Source organism: Piliocolobus tephrosceles, chromosome 5 (assembly GCF_002776525.5).
Source record: "Piliocolobus tephrosceles isolate RC106 chromosome 5, ASM277652v3, whole genome shotgun sequence".
In the NCBI taxonomy this organism is placed as follows: Eukaryota; Metazoa; Chordata; class Mammalia; order Primates; family Cercopithecidae; genus Piliocolobus; species Piliocolobus tephrosceles.
In genome coordinates, this window is record NC_045438.1 from 66791962 (window position 1) to 66813713 (window position 21752).

The 21752-nt window shown below is 41.4% G+C and overlaps 1 protein-coding gene across 2 annotated transcripts in view; it reads left to right on the plus strand.

Annotated features, from left to right (window-relative positions):
- Window positions 1–21752, plus strand: part of PREP (prolyl endopeptidase) — a 133370-nt gene that overhangs the window by 9456 nt on the left and 102162 nt on the right. For both annotated transcript variants that reach the window (XM_026454413.2, XM_026454414.1), the window contains exons 3-5: window positions 16687–16820; window positions 17953–18083; window positions 20934–21143. In XM_026454413.2, coding sequence (XP_026310198.1) covers window positions 16687–16820; window positions 17953–18083; window positions 20934–21143 — 475 coding nt within the window. The remainder of the gene's footprint in view (window positions 1–16686; window positions 16821–17952; window positions 18084–20933; window positions 21144–21752) is intronic.

Here is a 21752-nt window from a genome sequence, read left to right on the forward strand (position 1 = left end):
GTCAGGACATTAGAAACGTCTGTAGCTCTCTTTTAAGATCTGAAATAGATTTTCTATTTAATCTAGTATTTAATACAGGTTAGCCAATCCTGACATTGTCTAGCATTTAAGGTTATATCCTTTATAAAACAAAATCAGAGAAGACTTGTAATGGAAAATTCTCAAAAACAGGGTTGAAATGATTTGTGTGTAGTGGATTACATAAAATATATTACTGAAATTTTTTTTTCCTTAATGTGGCTACCAGAAATTTTTAAATTGTATATGTAGCTTGCATAATGTATCTACTGGGCAGCGCTGCTCCTCTGTTTCTTTACAAAATATCTGTTAACATTTTTCATATCAACCTTAGATTTGCTTCAGAGAATCAACTGAATTGTGTGTTATCTTGTACAATCTGAAGCATTTGCTATAAAATAGCAATATGGGCCTTGACAGTTAGAAAAAATTCATCCAGATTCAACTCTCCCTCTACCCCCTGCCCCGCCCCTGTTTTTGAGAATTTTCTGTTACAAGTCTGCTCTAGTTTTGTTTTATAAAGGATATAGCCTTAAATGCCAGGCACTGTCAGGATTGGCCAACCTAAATTAAATACTAGATTAAATCTGAGACCTACTGATAGCATTTCAGATCTTGTAAAAGAGCTACAGATGTTTCTCACTTCTTGACTGGTTTTTATTGGAAATGTAATAAGCAGCTCTTTATTTGTTTTAGAGATTCTGTAAAGATTCTCCTTTTTACAGCAAGGTATGGCTAATACACCTTTGTGTATATACTAATAACCGTAAATAGAAAATGTTCATGCTGCTTTTCTGCTCTTATGAAAAACACACCATACCTTTTCAGTCTGGGACCAAAATTTAACTCATCAGATCCAAGATAATAGACTCACTGGCATCAATAACAAGCCTGTCTAGGGACGAGTGAGAGGTATGCATGGAAGATGCACAGGAAAGGCCCCCTCTAACACCTGAAGTATGCTGTCTGAACAGGTCAGCATCGGGCCGGCCGCAGTGGTTCACGCCTGTAATCCCAGCATTTTGGGAGGCCGAGGCGGGTGGATCACTTGAGGTCAGGAGTTCAAGACCAGCCTGGCCAACATGGCAAAACCTCATCTCTACTAAAAATAGAAAAATTAGCCGTGCAAGGTGGCACACGCCTGTAATTCCAGCTACTTGGGTGGCTGAGGCAGGGGAATCGCTTGAACCCAGGAGGCAGAGGTTGCAGTAAGCCAAGATCATGTCACTGTACTCCAGCCTAGGTGACAGAACGAGACTCTGTCTCAAACAAACATACAAACGTAAACTACATTTGTAAAAGCTGGTCTGGGAGAACTATGTGGAAATACAAACTAAACACCAAAAGTAAAGTAAAGGAAAAACTTTGACTTAGAAATCCTTCAGATTCCTACTAAGTATAACGTGCTGTTTAAGTGCACTTAACACAGTGTAATTTCACTGGTGTAAATGGGATATCAGGGTAACCATGGTAGCATTAGCATGAAGGGCCAGAGAAGGAGTTTGCAGTCCTTAAAACGATTTGAGGCCAGGTTTGGTGGCTCACACCTGTAATCCCAGCACTTTGGGAGGCTGAGGCAGGCGGATCATGAGATGAGGAGATCGAGACCATCCTGGCTAACATGGTAAAACCCCATCTCTACTAAAAATACAAAAAATTAGCTGGGCGTGGTGGTGGGCACCTGTAGTCTCAGCTACTCGGGGGCTGAGGCAGGAGAATGGCATGAACCCGGGAGGTGGAGCTTGCAATGAGCCAAGATTGCGCCACTGCGCTCCAGCCTGGGCGACAGAGTGAGACTCCGTCTCAAAGAAAAAAAAATGATTTGAAGACTAGATAAGTAGGTCCCAATAATCAGGCATGTTTCCTATTCCACACGCATTTCCAGCTTATCCTTTGTAGCTTGGAGAAGGAAGTTTGACGCAGTCTTGCCGTACCTCGTGTTTGGCAACTTGATTCTCCAGTGTGTGAATAACATGTGGTTGACTTCCTAAACTTTACCTTTCTAAATTTCCCTCTGGTATGTGTACTTATTTCCCCTGGTAAACAAATAAGCAAACCCCAAACCCCACACTTTGCCTTAGCTCTTCTGAACCGCCTTCTTCCTTTCAGTTGGTCTCTTGGTCCCTTAGGGCGTGTGCCCTGTTCAGATCTTACTTTATCATGGGCTCTTTCCCTCTCTTTCCCTGCCTGTCCACAAGCCGCTTTCTGCATGCCTGTTGACATAGTTGAAACCACCCTTTTCTTTGTACCACTCCCAGTAACATCTCCCATTAGCATAAACTATTTTCTTCAAGATCAGTGGTGTCCCAGTGGCCAAATCCAGAGACTTCTAGAAATCAGGCTAGGCACAGTGGCTCACACCTATAATCCCAGCACTTTGGGAAGCCAAGATGGGAGGATTACTTGAGCCCAGGAATTTGAGACCATCTGAGATGACATAGTGAAACCCTGTGTCTTTGTTTTATTTATTTATTTGTTTATTTTTGAGACAGTCTCATTCCATCACCCAGGCTGGATTGCAGTGGCACAATCTCAGCTCACTGCAACCTCTGCTTCCTGGGTTCAGGCGATTCTCATGCCTCAGCCTCCCGAGTAGCTGGAATTACAGGTGCCCACCACCACCTGCCAATTTTTTGTATTTTTAGTAGAGACCAGGTTTTGCCATATTTGTCAGGCTGGTCTTGAACTCCTGACCTCAAGTAATCCTCCCGCTTCAGCCTCTCAAAGTGCTGGGATTACAGGTGTGAGCCACCACACCCGGCCTTTGTCTCTTTAATTAAAAAAAAAAAAAGTGTGTCTGTGTGTGTGTGTATATATAAAACCAGAGACTTAGATAAATCAGCATATATTCCTCACTAGGGAGATGGACCTCATGTCCAGGGCGAATTGTAGAGTTGGGACTTACAGGCAAGGAAGAATGCTCTTCCGTCAGCCCTGCTTTTTAACATTGTTTTCATCATGGAGGCAGCATCTCTCCAATCGCTGGGGGAATGCTAAATTAGCATTTATTCTTCCTGGCCTGTTTACCCGTGTGGTACCAGGTAGTTTATATTGCATAATTTGCTCCCCTTCCTAATACTGATACTTTCTTCTCTTTACTTTTCTGGCTTGGTTTTGCAACCCAGGGGTCCAGGTAGAAACAATGTTCTTGTAATCTTAGTCTCCCCATCTTACCCCATCTTATTGTGTCCTCACCCTTTTAGCTGAATGTTCTAGAAGTTGTTACTGAGTTACTGAAGGAGAAGTACACAAAAGAAAAATTTACACCTTTCAAGGGGTGACTGCCTTAACTGTAACTGATGATCGGGTCTGGCTTTCACAGAACGATCCTGGAGCTTGGGCACATGAGTTAGCTAAATGTAGAATATCAGTGGCATTTATCTAATAACTTTATATTCTCCCTGAGTGCCGCCCTGGGCAAAGTGAGAGTAACAGCAATTCCATTTCCTTCATAGACCTTGAGAAGAGAACTCTTAACAGAATTGGAAGAAAGTATTTTTATTCATATTCATTCCTTCTGAAAAATAAGATAAAATAACAATTTGTTTTGGAGAGGATGAAAGGAATATAAATGTAGATTTCTTTTCTGGGGCATGTGAGTTCCCACTTTTCATTCTCTCACTGACTAGCTGGAAATGACCCCGTTACACCAGCAGATTAAGGGGCTATGGCAATTAGAACAGAAATCCTTCAGGATTGCAGGATAAGAATCCTGGAAATGTCACCACCTTCTCCCCCGTCTCAGTACGGTTTCTTTCCATGGCAGGAAAGTTTTAAATCTTGACTTCTGATCATATCTGGGATATTTAAATCCTAGGATTTCTATGTAGGTATTTTAGTGTCACAGAGATCAGCGGAGAACAAAGTTTGTGTAGGAAAACATCTGCTTTCCCTGGTGCCCTTCATTGTCTGTCCTGAAGTCTTTTTGTTTGTTTCTTTGCTTGCTTGCTTGTGTTTTTGGTCTCTGGAGTTAACCTTAAAGTGTGTAGCTTGAGGAGTTTCTGTTCTTTCTGGTGTCAGTTTCGGTGACAGTCTGGCCTAGGTCTGCCTGGATCATGTGCTTTCCCTAGTCCGGATCCAGAGCCAGCTTCTCAAAGATCTGGTGCTTAGCTAGGTGAGCAGGGACTGGTCTGTCTGATTGCCTTTCCCCATCTGGCCACTACCTTTTCAGGCTAAAGGAGAGCTATTGGGGTGTAAGCTTGCCCCCAGGAAATTCCAGTACATGAGGGGCTGGTTAAATGTCTCTAAGCCAAAAGCCGGCAGTTAAAGCTTACTGATGGAGCTGCCGATCACCAGAAATTACAGGTATAAAAGGCTGGTTTTGGTGTACAGTGTTCTTTGAAAACTTTGTAATAAACCAGGGGTATCTGTGCGGATAGTTCCTTCATTCTGTGAGTTGGCAGGCATTTCCGATGTTGCTTCTGTTGCAAGGCAGTGTGGAGGAATGGAGTATTTGCTGGATGGTGCTAGAAGTCAGAAGATATAAATTGCAGTCTTTGGTCTTCTGTTTTCTTGTTCTGTGACTGTAGCAAGCTGTCTAATCTAGTATTCATTTTCTTCATCTATAAAAGAGTTAAAGTAATATTCATTCATTTAGCTCCCAGTTATAATAACACCCAAGTGAGAAAATGTATGTAAAAATCCATATATAGCAGAGCTCCGGTCAGACGAAGACGGTGCTGCTTGGGCATTGCAGCTTCCATGTATCGGGGTACAGACTTTCTGACTCTAGTCTCCTAATTGCTTAGTCAAAATGTTTGACTTTAAAGACTCTTATCTCTTTTTATTTTTATCCACAAAACTAAGCCGATTTTCCTTTTGAATTCTAGATTTTTCACAAAAAGATACATTCTGAATATTGTTTTTTCATTGGAACTGTGACTTGTAAGTGTGGTTTCATTGTTCTCAAGTGTAGTGATGAAACTAGGCCAAAGATTACTTAAAGGCAATAGCCTTAAAGTAGCGTCTTTTTAAATTGATACCTTTGAACCCCACTGGCAAAACTGGCCTGTGAGACGCCTTTTACCCATTCATTCATGTTGTATATATGGGCCTGGATTGAGAATTACTGCTGTATGTATCCCTGCTCTAGTAGATATGGGAAATGTGTTTAGTAACTATTTTACCACATATCATCTCAGTCTTTTAAGACTTCTAAGGTCTTAAAAGTCTTATTACCTTCTGTGGGAATGTTTAGCTTTATTATAGTTTGTAAACATACTTCTCATAAATTCACAAGGAAATATGTATTTAGGGAATACCTTCCTTCTGATCTCTGGATGGGATAATTGTCCAAAGTATGAGGAAGTTGCTGGTACTGGGCTACTCTTAATCACTACATTCCCCTTTCTCCCTACCCCCACCCCCCAGTCTCCTTTCTCTTGCTTTCTGTAATAGGGTTTTTGATGCAAGTGGCAAAAACTGATTCTGGGCAAGTTAGGCAAATAGGCATTTATGGCAAGGATATGAAGGCATCTTGGAATGGACCAAGGGCCAGGCTCTGAGCTGGCAGGAATGTCACTTTTCACCCAGCATTGCTATGGCTTCAGTGATCTCCAGTCGTTCAGCCTGCCATCTCTTTTTCAAGTGATGGTATCCCAAAAGAAGGAGTCTTGATTGGCCAAGCTGTGGGTGTGTGCTCGCCCCTTGGCTGTATTGCAGCAGTAAGAGAAGAGATTTAGGTAGAAGCCTCAGGGACTCTCTTTGGCTTCTGCAGTGGCAGCCCAGCTACCTGCTCCACTTAGAAGGGAGGGCACTAGGGAGGGAGAATGGATGCTGGCTACCCCAAGTGTCACATGCCTGTAGGTTTCATTCTCTCTCTTTTCTCCATATGTGCTTCATTTCCTTCTACTTCTTCACCTTTCCTCCTCTCTCCTTAGTTTATCTGTGTGCCCCCTGTGCTGAGTATTGGGTTAAATAAGGGGGATGCGGTGTCCTAAGTAAGACAGATGCCCATACCAGCATGGAATTTGCATTGTAGCTTGGGAGGACCAGAGATTGAAGATGGGCAAACCACCTGATCTCTGTGCTGCTGGAGATCGGAGCAGAAAGGAGGCCAAGCCACATCTTGTAGCACAGGCTTGTCTGGCCTGCGGCCCACTGGCCACATGTGGCCCAGGATGGCTTTGAATGCAGCCCAACACAAATTCGTAAACTCTCAAAACATTCTGAGATTTTTTTTTTTTTTTTGCGACTTTTTTTTTTTTTTTTTTTTTTTTTTTTTTTTTTTTTTTTTTTTTTTTTTTTGCTCATCAGCTATCATTAGTATTAGTGTATTTTATATGTGGCCCGTGACAATTCTTCTAATATGGCCCATGGAAGCCAAAAGACTGGATGCTCCTGTTGCAGAGGTTAAGACTCCAGCCCCATTGGTTCGCTCTCAGGGAAAGCTCCATTTTAGAAAAGCACACCCTAAATCATTGATGAATTGTTTCAAGTACTTGTATACATTTAATGTTGCTGTTTTCTCTGTAAGCAGTTACTCAGCTTTGGTTTCAGTCATCTGAAGTTTTTCAGTGAAAAATGCTGGCATCAGATATGGTATTTTTGGGAAAACAGCTGTTAAAAAGTGAACATCTGAAGAACTATGATAACTGATTTCTTTCAACTTCTTTTTTGTTTTGTTTTGTTTTTTGAGATGGAGGTTTGCTGTGTCACCCAGGCTGGAGTGCAGTGGCAGATCTCCACTGCAACCTCCACCCCCCGAGTTCAAGCAATTCTCATGTCTCAGCCTCCCGAATAGCATGAGTAGGTGGGACTACAGGCAGCCGCCACCATGCCTGGCTAATTTTTGTATTTTTAGTGGAGATGGGGTTTCACCATGTTGGCCAAGCTGGTCTCGAACTCCTGATCTCAAGTGATCCGCCCACCTGGGCCTCCCAAAGTGTTGGGATTACAGGCATGAGCCACTGCGCCCGGCCTTAACTTCTTTTTTCCCCCACCGTGTTTAGGTGCCTAATTCACCATCCCATTCTGCCATGTTCAGGGGAGAAAATGCTTAGCCATAAAAATGACCTGTTAAAAATACAAATGCTCAGGCTTCAATCTGGAGCATTGGATTTCAGTATAAATCCACTCCTCACCCTCAGGTAATTCTTGAGCCCCACTCCTCACCCTCAGGTAATTCTTCAGACCCAGAAAGTTTGGGAAAACTTCCCTAGGAAATACTTAGATTACTTGATTAAAGCACAATTACAGGATGGTGCGGTGGCTCACACCTGTAATCCCAGCACTCTGGGAGGCTGAGGCGGGCGGATCACGAGGTCAGGAGATCGAGACCATCCTGGCTAACCCAGTGAAACCCCCTCTCTACTAAAAAATACAAAAATTAGCCAGGCATGGTGGCGGGCGCCTGTAGTCCCAGCTACTCGGGAGGCTGAGGCAGGAGGATGGCGTGAACCCGGGAGGCAGAGCTTGCAGTGAGCCGAGGTCACACCACTGCACTCCAGCCTGGGTGACAGAGTGAGACTCCGTCTCAAAAAAAAAAAAGAATAATTATAATAACTTTCATTTTTTTAAGGGCCTGTTCATAAGCAGCTAAGTTCTAATAGATGCCTCACTGTTGTTTATAGCATCTTTGTAAATTAGTGTTAATGGTTCTAGTTTTTCTCATTGGGGGAAATCAAGGCGTGTGACAAAATTTCTGGGACTCTTCCAGATCCTCTGACCATTTGAATCAGCTCTTCATTTAATCATATACATGACTCTCTGGAGCTCCAGTTGTACCTCCATAAAAATCTCATAACTTTCTGCTTGTTCTTGTCCATGCCAGCACCTCCCTGCATCCCGCATACATTGCCACTGAGCTAGATATTCAGTAACTTCCTAACTTGTCTCTTTTCTTCCAGACTTTTCTTTTTACTCTGCTCCCTCTAGCAACTAATGAGAACCCTTAGAGATGTTGGAACCTCTGCCTGTTCATAGGAAGGCAGTGTGTATAGTTGTTAAGTGAACAACTTTAGAGGTAGAAAGTCAGGATTGAACCTTAGCTCCACAATTTTATTAGACATTGGTCATGTTGGTTTTTTTTTTTTTCCTTTCTTTGAGATGGAGTTTCTGTCTGTCACCAGGCTGGAGTGCAGTGGCGCGATCTTGGCTCACTGCGATCTTTGACTCCCTGATTCAAGCAATTCTCCTGCCTCAGCCTCCTGAGTAGCTGGGATTACAGGCATGTGCCACCACGCTCAGCTAATTTTTGTGTTTTTCGTAGAGACGGGGTTTCACCATGTTGGCCAGGCTGGTCTCGATCTCCTGACCTTGTGATCTGCCTGCCTCGGCCCCCCAAAGTGCTGGGATTACAGACGTGAGCCACCATGCCTGGTCCGACATTGGTCATGTTTTTTAGCCTCATTTTTCTGACCTGTGATTTGGAGAAAACCACCTCATATAATTGTTAAAATTAAATGATCGTGTTTTTGAGCCATTTAGCAAAGTAGTAGACACACAGTAAGTGCTTAATAAATGCTCACCATTGCACTTGTTATTGAGCAGTTTAAATAGTATGGAAATTACGGTTTTTGATAATTTGAAAGACTTCGTCCTTAGAGTTATCTGGGACAAGTTCTTTTATTGCAATTAATTCTTGGGCTCCTTCCCCCATTTTGTTTCACAGTCATTGCTTTGTTCAGTTCTGCTTTCTTTTTGGATCAATTTTAGTCCTTTGTATTTCTTAGTAAATTATTCATTTCATTGAGATTTAAAAATTACTAGCATGAAGTTGTGTGTAATATGCTTTTAAAATGACTTTACTCTCCCAATCCGCGGTTATATTTGTTTATAATTTCTAAATTTGAGTATCTATAGCATCATCTTTGCTTGATTAGTTTAGCCAGAACTGGCTAAATGTGCGTTTTTTTTTTCTTTTTTAAAGCGTATCTAGGAAGTCTATAAGTTTCATGCTTAAAAGTTTCTAGTTCATCAATTTCTTATTTTCTCTTGTTATTTTTAAATTTTTTATTTTAATGCTTAAAGTTCATTCTTCCTCATAAAACGCCTTTATTGTAAAGAACTTGTTCAGTCATCCCCAGCCAGCCCTGGAGCAAGCTTCTGGTCAGCTCGCCTCTTTCCAGCCTGCTCATGGTCATCTAGTCCCATCTCGTTCAGAAAACCAGAGGCTTCCAAGGAAAGCTGTGTTAGTCAGGACACTTGATTACTGGTGCTTGAAACCCAACTCAGACCAGCTCACATAAAAAGAGGAGCTGAGTGGCTCATGTTATTGGGGTTCAGGGTATAAGTGCCTTTAGGCACAGTCCGATCCAGGAGTGCATGTTGTATTTTTGGGAACCTGTCTTTTTCTCTAAGGTCATCTGCTTTTCTCTGATAATTTTATTTTTCCAGCAGCTGCTCCTATGTGGTAGAGAAAGATGGGTCTTGTCTCTTTGGGTTGCACACAGTCCTTGTAGCCCCAAGTGTCTTAAGTTGAGATGACTTCTGTCTTCAAATACTCATCTCTGTCCCTAAAAAAGGATTCTGATTGTTTTGCCTGGGTTTACTACTATTAATATTTTGTTGACTATTGCCTGTGGGTTAGAATTGATGGAAAGACTTTTCTTATGAAAATGAACAGGGTTTACTTATATAAAGAACATGGAAGGGAGTTAGCATAGTTAGAATACAGACAGAGGTGTCTGTCACATTTTCTATGACAGATGGAGGTACAAGCGACCAGTACCCAGAATCCTCACTGAGAATGCTCAATTGCAGATGATACGATCTGATGGAGAAAAAGGGTAAACCTCAAACTTTCTGAAGGTATAACTCTCACCGTTCCAGCCAGATGTTCCTCATCAGTCACAGTGTGATCACTGCTCTTCAGTACCTGGCATAACCAAGCATGAGCACTCAGTCTCCTAAGCCTGCTTCCTGCAAGCTCCTGAGTTCAGTAGTGCAGGACTGGAAGAGGCTGGCTCCCTGATGTGTGAGTCATGCCTGAAAGCCCTGAGATCAGCCACAGCCTCACCTGCATGTGGTCCTGCCCAGCCCTGGTCTGGGGTAGAGACATTCTGATTGGCCAGCAGTGGTCACACCCTTTCCCCCCAACTGTCAGTGGGACTTCATACAGCATCGGAAAGAAATAGATGTCAACTCCAACAGTGTTTGCCACATCCCATGAGCCTTAACGTGTGATAGTCTTGTTTTTCTTAATTTTTTTGTATTTTTTAAGTAATCTTGTTATAGTTTGGATTTCCTCATTGATACAGACTTATTCAGGAGAGGGAGGATATGTGTGTTTAGTGTCCTCATGATCAGATATTTAGTTAGGTTTGAATTTGAGTTGCAAATCACCTCTTCAGGTTTTTTTGTCAGGAGAGTATACACCAAAGAACAGAGCCTAAAGGGGTTAAAATTTCAGTTTTGAGTGGGCTCCCTGGTCACGACGAGTATTGAGAACAAGGCTTGAATGTCAGGTCAGAGTGATGGTTTCTGCTTCTTCCCCAGTTGACAGTAACTGGCCCCAGTGAGGGAACGAGTTGATTTACCCACACGGGGACAAGCAGAGAGGTGGAAAGAGGCCTAACTGGGCTTCTAGAAGGCCCCGCCTAGCCTGCTGGTCATGTGCAGCTAGAAGCTTACTATGAGCGCTTTTTACCCAAGAGCAGGTGGTCCCAGGGAGAAGAGATGGGCCCACTCTGGATTTTTTATGTTAAAGTTGAGCCCAAAGGATTTTGGACTCTCACTGACTGAACGAGAATATTTCTCCAGCTTGAGAATGAGCAGGTGGGTGCTTGTGGGCCAGGGAAAGAGAGCACTTCATGGGGTGAGGTTAATGGCATTGTGGTCAAAACTGTGACCTGAACCAGCTTTTCTTTCTGGGGCTTAAGTTTCCCCCTTTGTTGTCTGATGGGCTGCTAATTTTTGTAAACATTCAGTAAGTCCTGGAAAATTATGAGCACTCATGTTTTTTTTTTTTTTTTTTTTTTTAGTGGTAGAGATTCCTTGGCATAGATATTAGCCTTGGAAAGTACATTATTCCAATCTTTTATGGTTTCCATTTCTGGACATGTTTCCTGAAAAGCAGTTGCATCTAATTCTCTTTTGGTTATGACCTACCTTGACTGTCCTGCTCTCCTGGCCCTAAGTCCTACAACCTCAGGGTGAGCTCTCCTGCCTCTAGGCTGCTTTCTGATGGGGCTGTCCCTGTACTTGGAGAGTCATTTCCAAATTCCAAATTCTGCTCAAGTGAGAGGGGATCCAAGTGTCCTGCCCCCACTTTTCTCTTAAGCTGGAATTATGGTTTTTGCCACTTTCTCCAGAAGCCCCTGATAATTGCTTAACCAAGTTCTATATTTGTTATTTGTAGCAGATACTCCTCAAAGCTTGTGGGATGTAGATAGCACCATTCCTAGTTTTCGTTGGTATTTCAGAAGAGGGGAGGTTGATACCTGGGCCTGAGCCAGTCTCTACCCAAAAGTCCCTGGTCATCTTGCGTGCCTGCCGATGACACTTGCCCCAGCCTACCCTGCCCTGCCCTGGAAGTAGCTTCCCCTTTATTTGTTCTCCTCTAGCACATATCTTTGTCTTTCATTCATCTTGTTAATCACCATGGTGCACATTGTAGAGTTTTGTATAAATATTTATTTAGTAACTCTAGGCATAATTTTTATTCATTTATGTAAGAATTGTAAAAAAATGAGTATTTTTTAAGTGAACAGTATTTTTAATTTACGCTTCCATTTAGAAAGGGAAAAGTTAGAATTACATATTCAGATATGGAGCAATCAGTAAATGAGCCTATATCTGTATTTCGTAAGTCAGTTTTTTAAATTGACAAGTGAAAATTGTATATATTTAGGTGTGCAGCATGTTATTTTGATATATGTAGAAATTATGAAATGGCTAAATCAAGCTATTTACCATATGCATTACCTCACGTCCTTTTTTTTTTTTTTTTTTGTGGTGAGAACACTTAAAATCCCTCTTAGCAATTTTCAGGTAGTTACCATGTTGTACAGTAGATCTCTTGAACTTACTTCTCCTGTCTAACTGAAACTCTGTGTCCTTTACCAACATCTCCCCCAACCCCCGCCTCTGGTAAATACCATTTTACTGCTTCTGTGAGTTTGACTCTTTTAAATAAAATATATAAGTGAGAGCATGAGGTATTCATCTTTCTGTGCCTGGCTTATTTTGTAGGACTGCAGTATTTTGTGTATTAAAATAGACTACATGAGGGCAGTTTGAAGAAATTCTTCTGAAGACATTAGGAGCAAAGGAATCTCGGCTCCCAAATTAAGCCACCCTTTGCCAGATAGCTTTTCTTTTTCTTTTTTTAATTGCAGTAAGAACACTTCACATGACGGCTACCCTTGTAACAGATTTTTCTGTGCACAATATAGTATTGCTAACTATAGGTACAGTGTTGTACAGCAGATCTCTAGAACTTAATGATCTTGCATAACTGAAGCTTTGCTTTGCTTTTAAGCTTTCTAATAGTCAAGGCAAATGAGATATAAGTAAGATTTCTTAGTTTTGAGCAGCTACTCTTTCCTAGGAAAATGTGTTCAGATTCATCTGTGGATTTAAAATCTGAATTGTTACATCTCTTTAGCATCTCAGCTGCATGCATTGGGGCTTTCATATTTCAGTTATTTTAATACATCCTAGAATGAGACTGTGGGTACTGAAACTCCTTGAACAACAAGGAATTTGAGTTTTCCTCACTCTGCTTCCTTATCACCATGGAACTCTTCCATTTTTTTTTTTTTTTTAATTTTTATTCTTTTTCTCCCTTTTTCCCAATTTTTTTTCTAATTTTTAGATCAACCAAGATGGTATACCTGTTAAATACATAAATGACCAAGAAAGTATTTTCCTGATTAAAATATCAGAAATATTATTGGCATTTATGAAACCCTAAATTTAACAAAGCTTCTTCACAGAAATTTTCTACCACCTTCATGAAAATGATTTGCCTGAGTTATAAAGATGTGTTATGAAAGAACTTGAGACTTGTAGGAATTCGGACACTCTTTGGTTTTAACTCTAAATATTTGACTTAGAAGAGTGCAGTCTTTAAGTAATGGTCTATTTAAAGTAATTAGCTAACATTTGTGGGTAGGAGGTGACAGAATTGGATGTTACTAATCCTAGAATTATTTGGTAGCATTTTTACACCTGGCATAACAGTTTTATGAAAATTTTATATGTGAAAAGCCAGTGTGTCTGCTTCAGGGTGAGATGAATTCTGTTGCAGTAGTTGTAATTATACTATGAGACATGTAAAAGAAACAAAGCAAAATAGAGAAACAGCTGGAGAACACAATTCTGCTTTTCCAAGGAAAATTAACTGAGCAATCTGTTGAGCAGCCTCTGACCCTTGGACTCACTGTGGGCCTGCATGCAGCCTGATGCAAATCAGAAGGATCAGGGAAATGATATCTTCAGGGTGCTCTCCTTAGAGAATCCCTCAGTGGAAGGGCAGGGGCCAACCAGGACCCTCAGCATGTTGGGATCTCAGAGTGGAATTCTTAGGGCTCTGACTAGAACGTTCTGGTGAGGCCCTCTGAGAAATAGCCACCAAAATTGCAAACTAACATGTGCTGTGCCTGTGCCTGTTTTTTCTGTCTCCACTCCCATTATAATGGTTGTTCCCACCCCTTTTAGAGACCAGCCGTTCCTCTCGGCCTTGTCTCTCACCCAAACCACCGTCCCAGCCTCCTAACTGGCCTGTCTCTGTCTCCACTGTTGCTCCCCTATAGTCTGTTCTCCGTCCAAAGCACAGTAATCTTTCAAAAAAGTAAATCTCTTTACCCAATCATGGCTTATTTGCACTTTGATGAGAGATTGAAACATCCTATCTGCCCACCAGGTGCCGCCTGCTGTAGCTCATTTTGGTCCTCTGGCCTCAGCTCATTCCCAGCCTCATTCACGTCTTTACTCTTCTTCACACCTGCCAAGCTATTCCCTCTGTGGGAGCCGGGACTCCCACACCTGCTGTTTCCTCTGCCCGAAACATTCTGCCTCACCTTGCGTCATTGTTCCCTCTCAGACCTCAATTTGAAACCTCCTCAGAAGGCCTTTTGTGACCACCCTGCTTAATTAGGTGCCTTCTTTCCCAGTGATTTTCAAGATCTGCAAGGAATGGCTGGTTTATACATTTCCAAACCATTTGTGGATTGAGGTTTTTCCAAAATATAATGAAGATGCTATAGTAATGTCAAATTGCCATCAAGGTTTTCAGCACTCACTCTTGTTTTCTGTACTCTTCTCATTGTGGGCTGGTAGCAAACAGTTCAGGCCAATACTGATCTGTAGTTGACACTTTGGGTAGCAAGCAGCATTGCTCTGCTGATTACCCTGTGTACATGTCCTTAGAACCAACCATTCTGCAAACCTCTGGCCTTTTGTGGGTGTGTCCCCAGTAGAATGAGATCCGTGATGACAAAGATTTTAGCTTGGACTTGTCACTCATCCATCCACAATGCCACGATCAGTGTAAACACACACAAGATTTGTGTTTAGTCCATGTGGATGCTCCAGCTCCCTGATGTTCCCACCCAGCACAGCCCAGTTCACGCAGAAGAAAATCATAGAAGGCCCAGATTGCGTCTCCCTTCTTTCCTGGGTGGATCTGCTTCATCTCCACCTCCTTTTTCAGTCTCTGAGTAATTTTGCTAACTCACTGCATGACCTTAACCAGGGGACTTTAATACCACTTGCCTCCATCTCCATATCTGTGAAGTAGGCATGGTGTTTTCTTCCACTGTAAAATGAAGTAGTGCTTTTGGACACACTTTGTGATCTCCAAAATGCTCCCCCGAGTGGTTTCTCAGATAGGCATTGATTTTATAACTAAAAAACAAAATCCAATTTCCTCCTTGATGTTTTTAATGAGGGAAAGTGCAGTCAGCAAACTTCCTGTAAAGGGCCACATAGTAAATATTTTAAATGTTGCAAGCCACATAAGTCTGTAGGTTTTTCCCCCCAGCTCTTTAAAAATATAGAAACCATTCTGATCTCCAGAGCTGCAGAAAAGCAGGCCAGGGCAAAGATTGCCAATCCCTAGTGACAGTCGGAATTGTATTTCTGTGGGACTCAGTAAATTTTATTTTCTGTTTATATGAAATCAGAAATGTGACCTGTAACAGTTTTTTCTTGAACTGGCCCTCTTGCAAAAATGTTAATTACTGTATTCATACTTTACACCCCTTGTCTCTTGTTTTTAAATGCATCATAATCAATGATTTTTGGAACAGTTTGTCTCACCACAAAATCATGGTTCTCCAGAGCAGGATTGGTGGTTTTTGTAGGGGAATCCAAAGCATTGTTGCACATTTGAAGACCATTTTGAGCTTGGATGGGCCCTTAGAGCTTGATGATATGTCCAAAAGTGGACTCTGATAATAATGCATTTTTGCCTGCCATTCAAAATATATTATGGTCTTAATTTCCTTAAGTTTTTCTTCTCTGATGATTTACTTATTTATAGACATCCGATGAAATCTTCTATTGAATTTAAAGCTGATACAATGTTCTTGTTTCGTTTCTTGCTAATAGTCAGATGTGAATTACTACTGGCCAAGTTTTTATATAGTATTGTCACCTTTTTAACTGGTTAGTTATAAACAGGCTGTGCTTGGATACAACTCATCTTTTGTAAAAGCTCCTTTTCCTGCCTTCGCTGCCAGTATTTCCTGACGGCCATCTCTTGCCTTTCTTATAAACCATGTTGCCGATACTCTTCTGCAATGCCACTTGTTTCTGGTGTTTTTTGTTTGTGTGTGTGTGTTTTAAGACAGAATCTCCCTGTGTCACCCAGGCTGGAGTGCAGTGGCACGATCTTGGCTCACTGCAGCCTCCACCTCCCAGATTCAAGCAATTTTTGTGCCTCAGCCACCTGAGTAGCTGGAATTACAGGTATCCACCACCACGCCCAACGAATTTTTTATTTTTACTAGAGACGGGGTTTTGCCATGCTGGTCAGGGTGGTCTCGATCTTCTGACCTCAAGTGATCCACCCGCCTCAACCTTCCAAAGTGCTGGGATTACAGGCATGAGCCATTGCTCCCGGCCTCCAATGTTTTTTCAATGTTCTTTGGTTGCAAATTTTAGCAAAGTTCTCTGATTGAAATTAACATGGTAGTTGGTCTTAGCAAGTCAAAACCAAAATTGATAAAGTAGCACCTGGGTATCCCTAACTTTTTCTTTTTAACTCTAGCTTGTCTTGGGAGGGCCAGCTGCTGAATGAGAAGCCCAGAACCATGGCACTATGTATATGCAGATTATTGGTGGTGTGTGATCTGAGCTACAGTATAGTGTGTTAGGTGCGTGGATCTGGGAGCCAACTCTGCCATCTGCCACTTCCTGGCTGTATGATGTCGGGCAACTTTTTAACCACTCCAAACCTCAGTTTCCCCATCTGTAAAGTTGGCCTAATAAAAGGACCTTCTCCATAGGATTATTGTGAGTTCTAAATAAGATAATACTTGCCCTGTAAGCATTAGCTGAATTAGTGCCATGTAAGCCCTGGTTGTTACTATGTATTAATCAGCCACTTGGCAGGAGCTGGGCAGGTATGAAGAAGAGTAAGGAGGTGAGAGAGGCTGGTAATGAGAGAAGAGGCACTGGCTGAGAGACAGAGTGTGCTTTTTCTGATACATGTTAGTGGATAACATTTCACGTGGAAAATTTTATATTTGACTTGCTTTGTCCATTTTAATTTCTCCACAGGCCTTTGTGGAGGCCCAGAATAAGATTACTGTGCCATTTCTTGAGCAGTGTCCCATCAGAGGTTTATACAAAGAGAGAATGACTGAACTATATGATTATCCCAAGTATAGTTGCCACTTCAAGAAAGGAAAACGGTGAGACTGCTTTTACTGAATTTCCTTTTTATTTTCAAAGTAAATGCTTGCTTAAATTGTAAAATACAAATTCCAGATAACTCGTCCTTGTATAAGATTAATTCATTATAAGGAATTAATTTCTATGTCTGAATATGAGAATAATATTTTTGATCTATTATATATTGTCCGAATTGTTAAAATAATGGTTAAGAAATTTAGTAGAGATAGGTCATACAAAGAAATCTAGATTATTGGAAGTTGTTGTTGTCTTATGGGTAGTAATTGGTGAGACAGGATGATTCATAGCAGTGGAGGTTTGTTTGCCTCCAAATTTAATTATCTTTGATGTATACTACTTGGAAAAATTTAATTCTGTGTATTTCTTCCATCAAAGAATGGTGAAATGGGTGAATTCACTTCTCTTGTTCCTGTCCCGTTAACACCCACTTACACACGTTTTCTTGATCTTTTATTAAATCTGTTTGGAGCCACTATCACACATTTACTTTAGACTTTCTTCAGCCCTCTGCCATTCTTACACAGAGATCAGCAAAGTCGAGTCAGCCTACCAAACCCTGCCCGCCTACCTGTTTTCATAAATAAGGTCTGATTGGGACACAGCCATGCTTATTGGTTTACGTATTGTCCATGGCTGCTTTTGTGCTGCAGCTACAGGCTTGAGTATTATAGTGACAGACTGTATGGCTCATAGAGCCTGAAATATTTGCAGTCTTGCCCTTTACAGAGAAAGTGTGCTGACCTTCCACCCTAGCAGCCTCGCTAAGGAAAAGAACCAGAATTTGATTTTAGAAAAGTCTGCTTTCTTCTTCATTTAAAATAAAAAGTTACTGCTTTATTTGAATATCAGTTTTTATTTTAACACATAAAATGGTCTTTATTTGTCTCTACTTAGCTAATGTGCAGAATTACAGTACATGATTTGAATATGGAAAGCAGTTCCGTTAACAAGCTCTAGGTGGAGAGAAATGATGGGCCCTTTCCCCTATGTCCCCATGTCCCTGTGATGGCCAGGTTACAGTTATACCTTTGTAGGGTTTTGGTTTTGTTTTGGTTTTTGCTTGTGTGTGTTTGGTTTAACTCCACAAATAGAAAACTCCACAGCTAAATAAAGACCATCTCTGTTCTCCAGGTATTTTTATTTTTACAATACAGGTTTGCAGAACCAGCGAGTATTATATGTACAGGATTCCTTAGAGGGTGAAGCCAGAGTGTTCTTGGACCCCAACATACTGTCTGATGATGGCACAGTGGCACTCCGAGGTAAGTGCTATACAGAGAGGCCCGTGGAACTTACAAGACCCTCACTTGGAGCTCTGAAGTTAGTGCAGTTGCTTTACCTCTGAAATACCAGGCAGGGTGTGGACCATATTGTAGAACAGATGCACATACAATATCAGGAAAGCTAATTTTTGCACAGTATATTTAGAATACATGAATAGTCACATTCCTCTTTTCCACTCTGATGGCATGAAGCAGAACTGGAGAATAATTCACACTGGACCCAAATTAGCTTCTAAGGCTTCTGGAATCTTGAAGTATCATCATCATTTCCTGTAACATCCCTGAGACATACCTGTGATTAGAAAAAAATAAGTCATCTTTCATAAGAAATTTAAGCTGTACAAAGAATGCTCCAACTATGAATATTAAACAGGAATGAATGTTTATCAGATCAATTTCCCTCTTGGGAAGGAAGCGATCAGAGTTTTAAAAATCTAGTTAATTGTCAGCATGTCAGAATTACAAGTAAAAACACACAAATCTTGTAGAAATTGAACAGCTGGGTGTCCTGTTCCCTGAAGATGCAGATTTAAAGACTAAGTTTATCCACAGTTGCTGTACATCTGCTACTTAACTCTGCCCCTAAGGTAACCTCTTCCACAGGCCATAGAGAAGATTATCCCAGGTTTGTGCAGTAAGCACAGTTCTAGAGTAAGGAACTATGTTATTCTCCAGTTCTGTGTTTTAGTAATTGTAAACTCTACAATGATAATGTCCTGGATGATGTTGGCTCAGCCTTTCCCCTGTAGTATCTTCTGGTTTTGTAGGAAAAAACCATATGATTAGTTATGGCCCTCTAGAATTGAGAAATTGAGACATTGAAGTCCTCTGTAATCAATAAGATGGGAGCTATAGAGTCCCGTTCCATCAGACCTGTGCAAAGACCCTTTTATACGAACACTTCTAACCATGATCCAGTCATTCAGTGGTCCACCCTCCCCTCCCTCTGAATAGGCTGTGTATATAAACTATATCCTTTATCGAACCAATATTGAAAATAAGACATCAGCCAGCTCAGATTCTTCCATGAATCTGACCGTGTAGTTTTCAGTGAATTTAATACACAGGTTCTGTTGAAGTAACATATCCCATTAGGAATTCATTTAGTTTCTACAAGGATCTATCTTGCAACCCATCAGAGGGACAGGGTCTTAACTCCCACCCCGATAATGCATTCTTCCAGTGACTTCTTTATGGAATGTTTGCCATGGACAAAGCCTTGATGGGTGAGAAGATAAATTAGGCATGAGACCTGCCTCAAGCAGTCATTGAGTTTTCTAAGAGCGGTATTATAGGGAAGTTATCACAGAAGGAGTAAATATTCAGATACTTTTTATAGTATATGATTTTTAAACATACATTTCTTTTCTTTTCTTTTTTTTTTTTGAGACGGAGTCTCGCTCTGTCGCCCAGGCTGGAGTGCAGTGGCCGGATCTCCGCTCACTGCAAGCTCCGCCTCCCGGGTTTACGCCATTCTCCTGCCTCAGCCTCCTGAGTAGCTGGGACTACAGGCGCCCGCCACCTCGCCTGGCTAGTGTTTTGTATTTTTTAGTAGAGACAGGGTTTCACCATGTTAGCCAGGATGGTCTCGATCTCCTGACCTCGTGATCCGCCCATCTCGGCCTCCCAAAGTGCTGGGATTACAGGCTTGAGCCACCGTGCCCAGCCTAAACATACATTTCAAATCAAAATGTTTAATTTCAATTTTTCTGATAATTTTCTGATATATATACACACACACACACACACACACACACGTATACAATTCAAACACTCCAGTGCTATAAAAGGTGAATGTGTTTCTTCTTCCTATCACCTTCTAGACTCTTTTCTGCGTTTACATACATATGAGCCTAGATACTTTATAGGACTTACAATGGTTAATGAGTAGGTTCTGTGAAATTTTAAACTAATTCCTCATTAATTAAAATTCCATGTAAAAGAATAGGAAACCTCTAATAATAGTTGAGCTTCTTAAAATTTTCAGTCCCAAATAACATTTAGCAAACAGCCTAAGAGGAAATCTCTGGTGTCAGAGTCTTCAGTAGGAGGTATTGTATCAAATGCTTTACATACTTCATAATTGAAGCAGCTAATATGAAACACAAGTATTTGCCAGGAAACATTCCATAGTGATTAGAACATTCCACCAGGGCCCTAAAGGATTGTACATGGTACGACAGTCTATAGACATGTTGCTTTCCCTTTCACAATTTCTTGTGGAATGTGCAAGCTGGGCACCTTCACTGCAAACCCTCAGGCTTTATTTACCTGGGCCTGTGATGGTCAGACAGTGTGGACATTAATCCTTGTGCACAGGTAATGCTCCGAAAATGAGGCTGTAACAAGGGATTTTAGATAGTTTGGAATCAATCCCCCAAATTACCTAATGGCTCCAATTTAGTTCTATTATATGGTATGTGTCAAAATTCAGTCATTACTCTAAAAGCAGTTTCCTTTTTCTCCTTATTCCCTTTAGAGTATAAATAAAATATGACAGAAGTCTCAGATGAGCTCTGCTTTTAACTGAGCTGCCTATTGCATTATAAAAATTTCAAAATGAAAGCATTTTAGTAGGCATATAATCTAATATTTCATTTTATAGACAAATTAAGACCTGGAGAGGTTAGGAAGCTTGTCTAAGGTTATAAGGGTAATTCTTGTAAAACTTGGGCTGAGCCCCCAGGATTCCTCACTACCAGATTCCTATCCCTTTTGTTGCCACATTCTACTTCCGTGTTATGGAGGAGAGCTTTGTCAGATGGCATAGAGGGCAGTGGAGTTGTGTTCCTGTGGTTGTCGTTGGATGATTTCTCCTGTGTCCCACAGGTTACGCATTCAGCGAAGATGGTGAATATTTTGCCTATGGTCTGAGTGCCAGTGGCTCAGACTGGGTGACAATCAAGTTCATGAAAGTTGATGGTGCCAAAGAGCTTCCAGATGTGCTTGAAAGAGTCAAGTTCAGCTGTATGGCCTGGACCCATGATGGGAAGGGAATGTTCTACAACTCATACCCCCAACAGGATGGAAAAAGTGATGGTGAGTGAAGACTTCAGATGAAGCACATTTTTCACAAAATGAAGTGTGACTTCAAGTGACTGAAAAGAGACGCTAAACCGTACATAGAGGTTGTGTGGTCCAGAACCATGTTTCCTCAAAGGGTGTTGTATCAGTTGGCTTTGCTGTGTAATAGACCACACCAAAATGTAGTGGCTTAGAATAGTAACCATTTATTTTTGCTATGAGCCTATGGGTTGGCCACCTAGTTCTTCTGGGCTTGGCTGAGTTCTAACATGTATCTGTGGTCAGCTGCAGGTCAGTTGGTTCATCTTGGCTTGGCTCTTTTACATATCTGGGGCCTCAGCTGGGACGACTAGCACACTAGCCTGGGCTTGCTCACGTGGCACCTCAGTAGATTTACAAGATGGGGAGCTGAACGACACAGCCTTCTTAATGCCTAGGCTTGCTCCTGGCACGTCACCTTTGCTGCATTCTGTTGGCTAAAGCAAGCCAGAGGGCCATCACCTTTTCAATGGTGGAGAAATAGATACAGGGAACTGTGGAAAATTGGGATCATTATTACAATCAATCAGTCCCTTATAGATGTGTTATATCTCCTAAGGAGATTATGGAGAAGATGAATTTTTA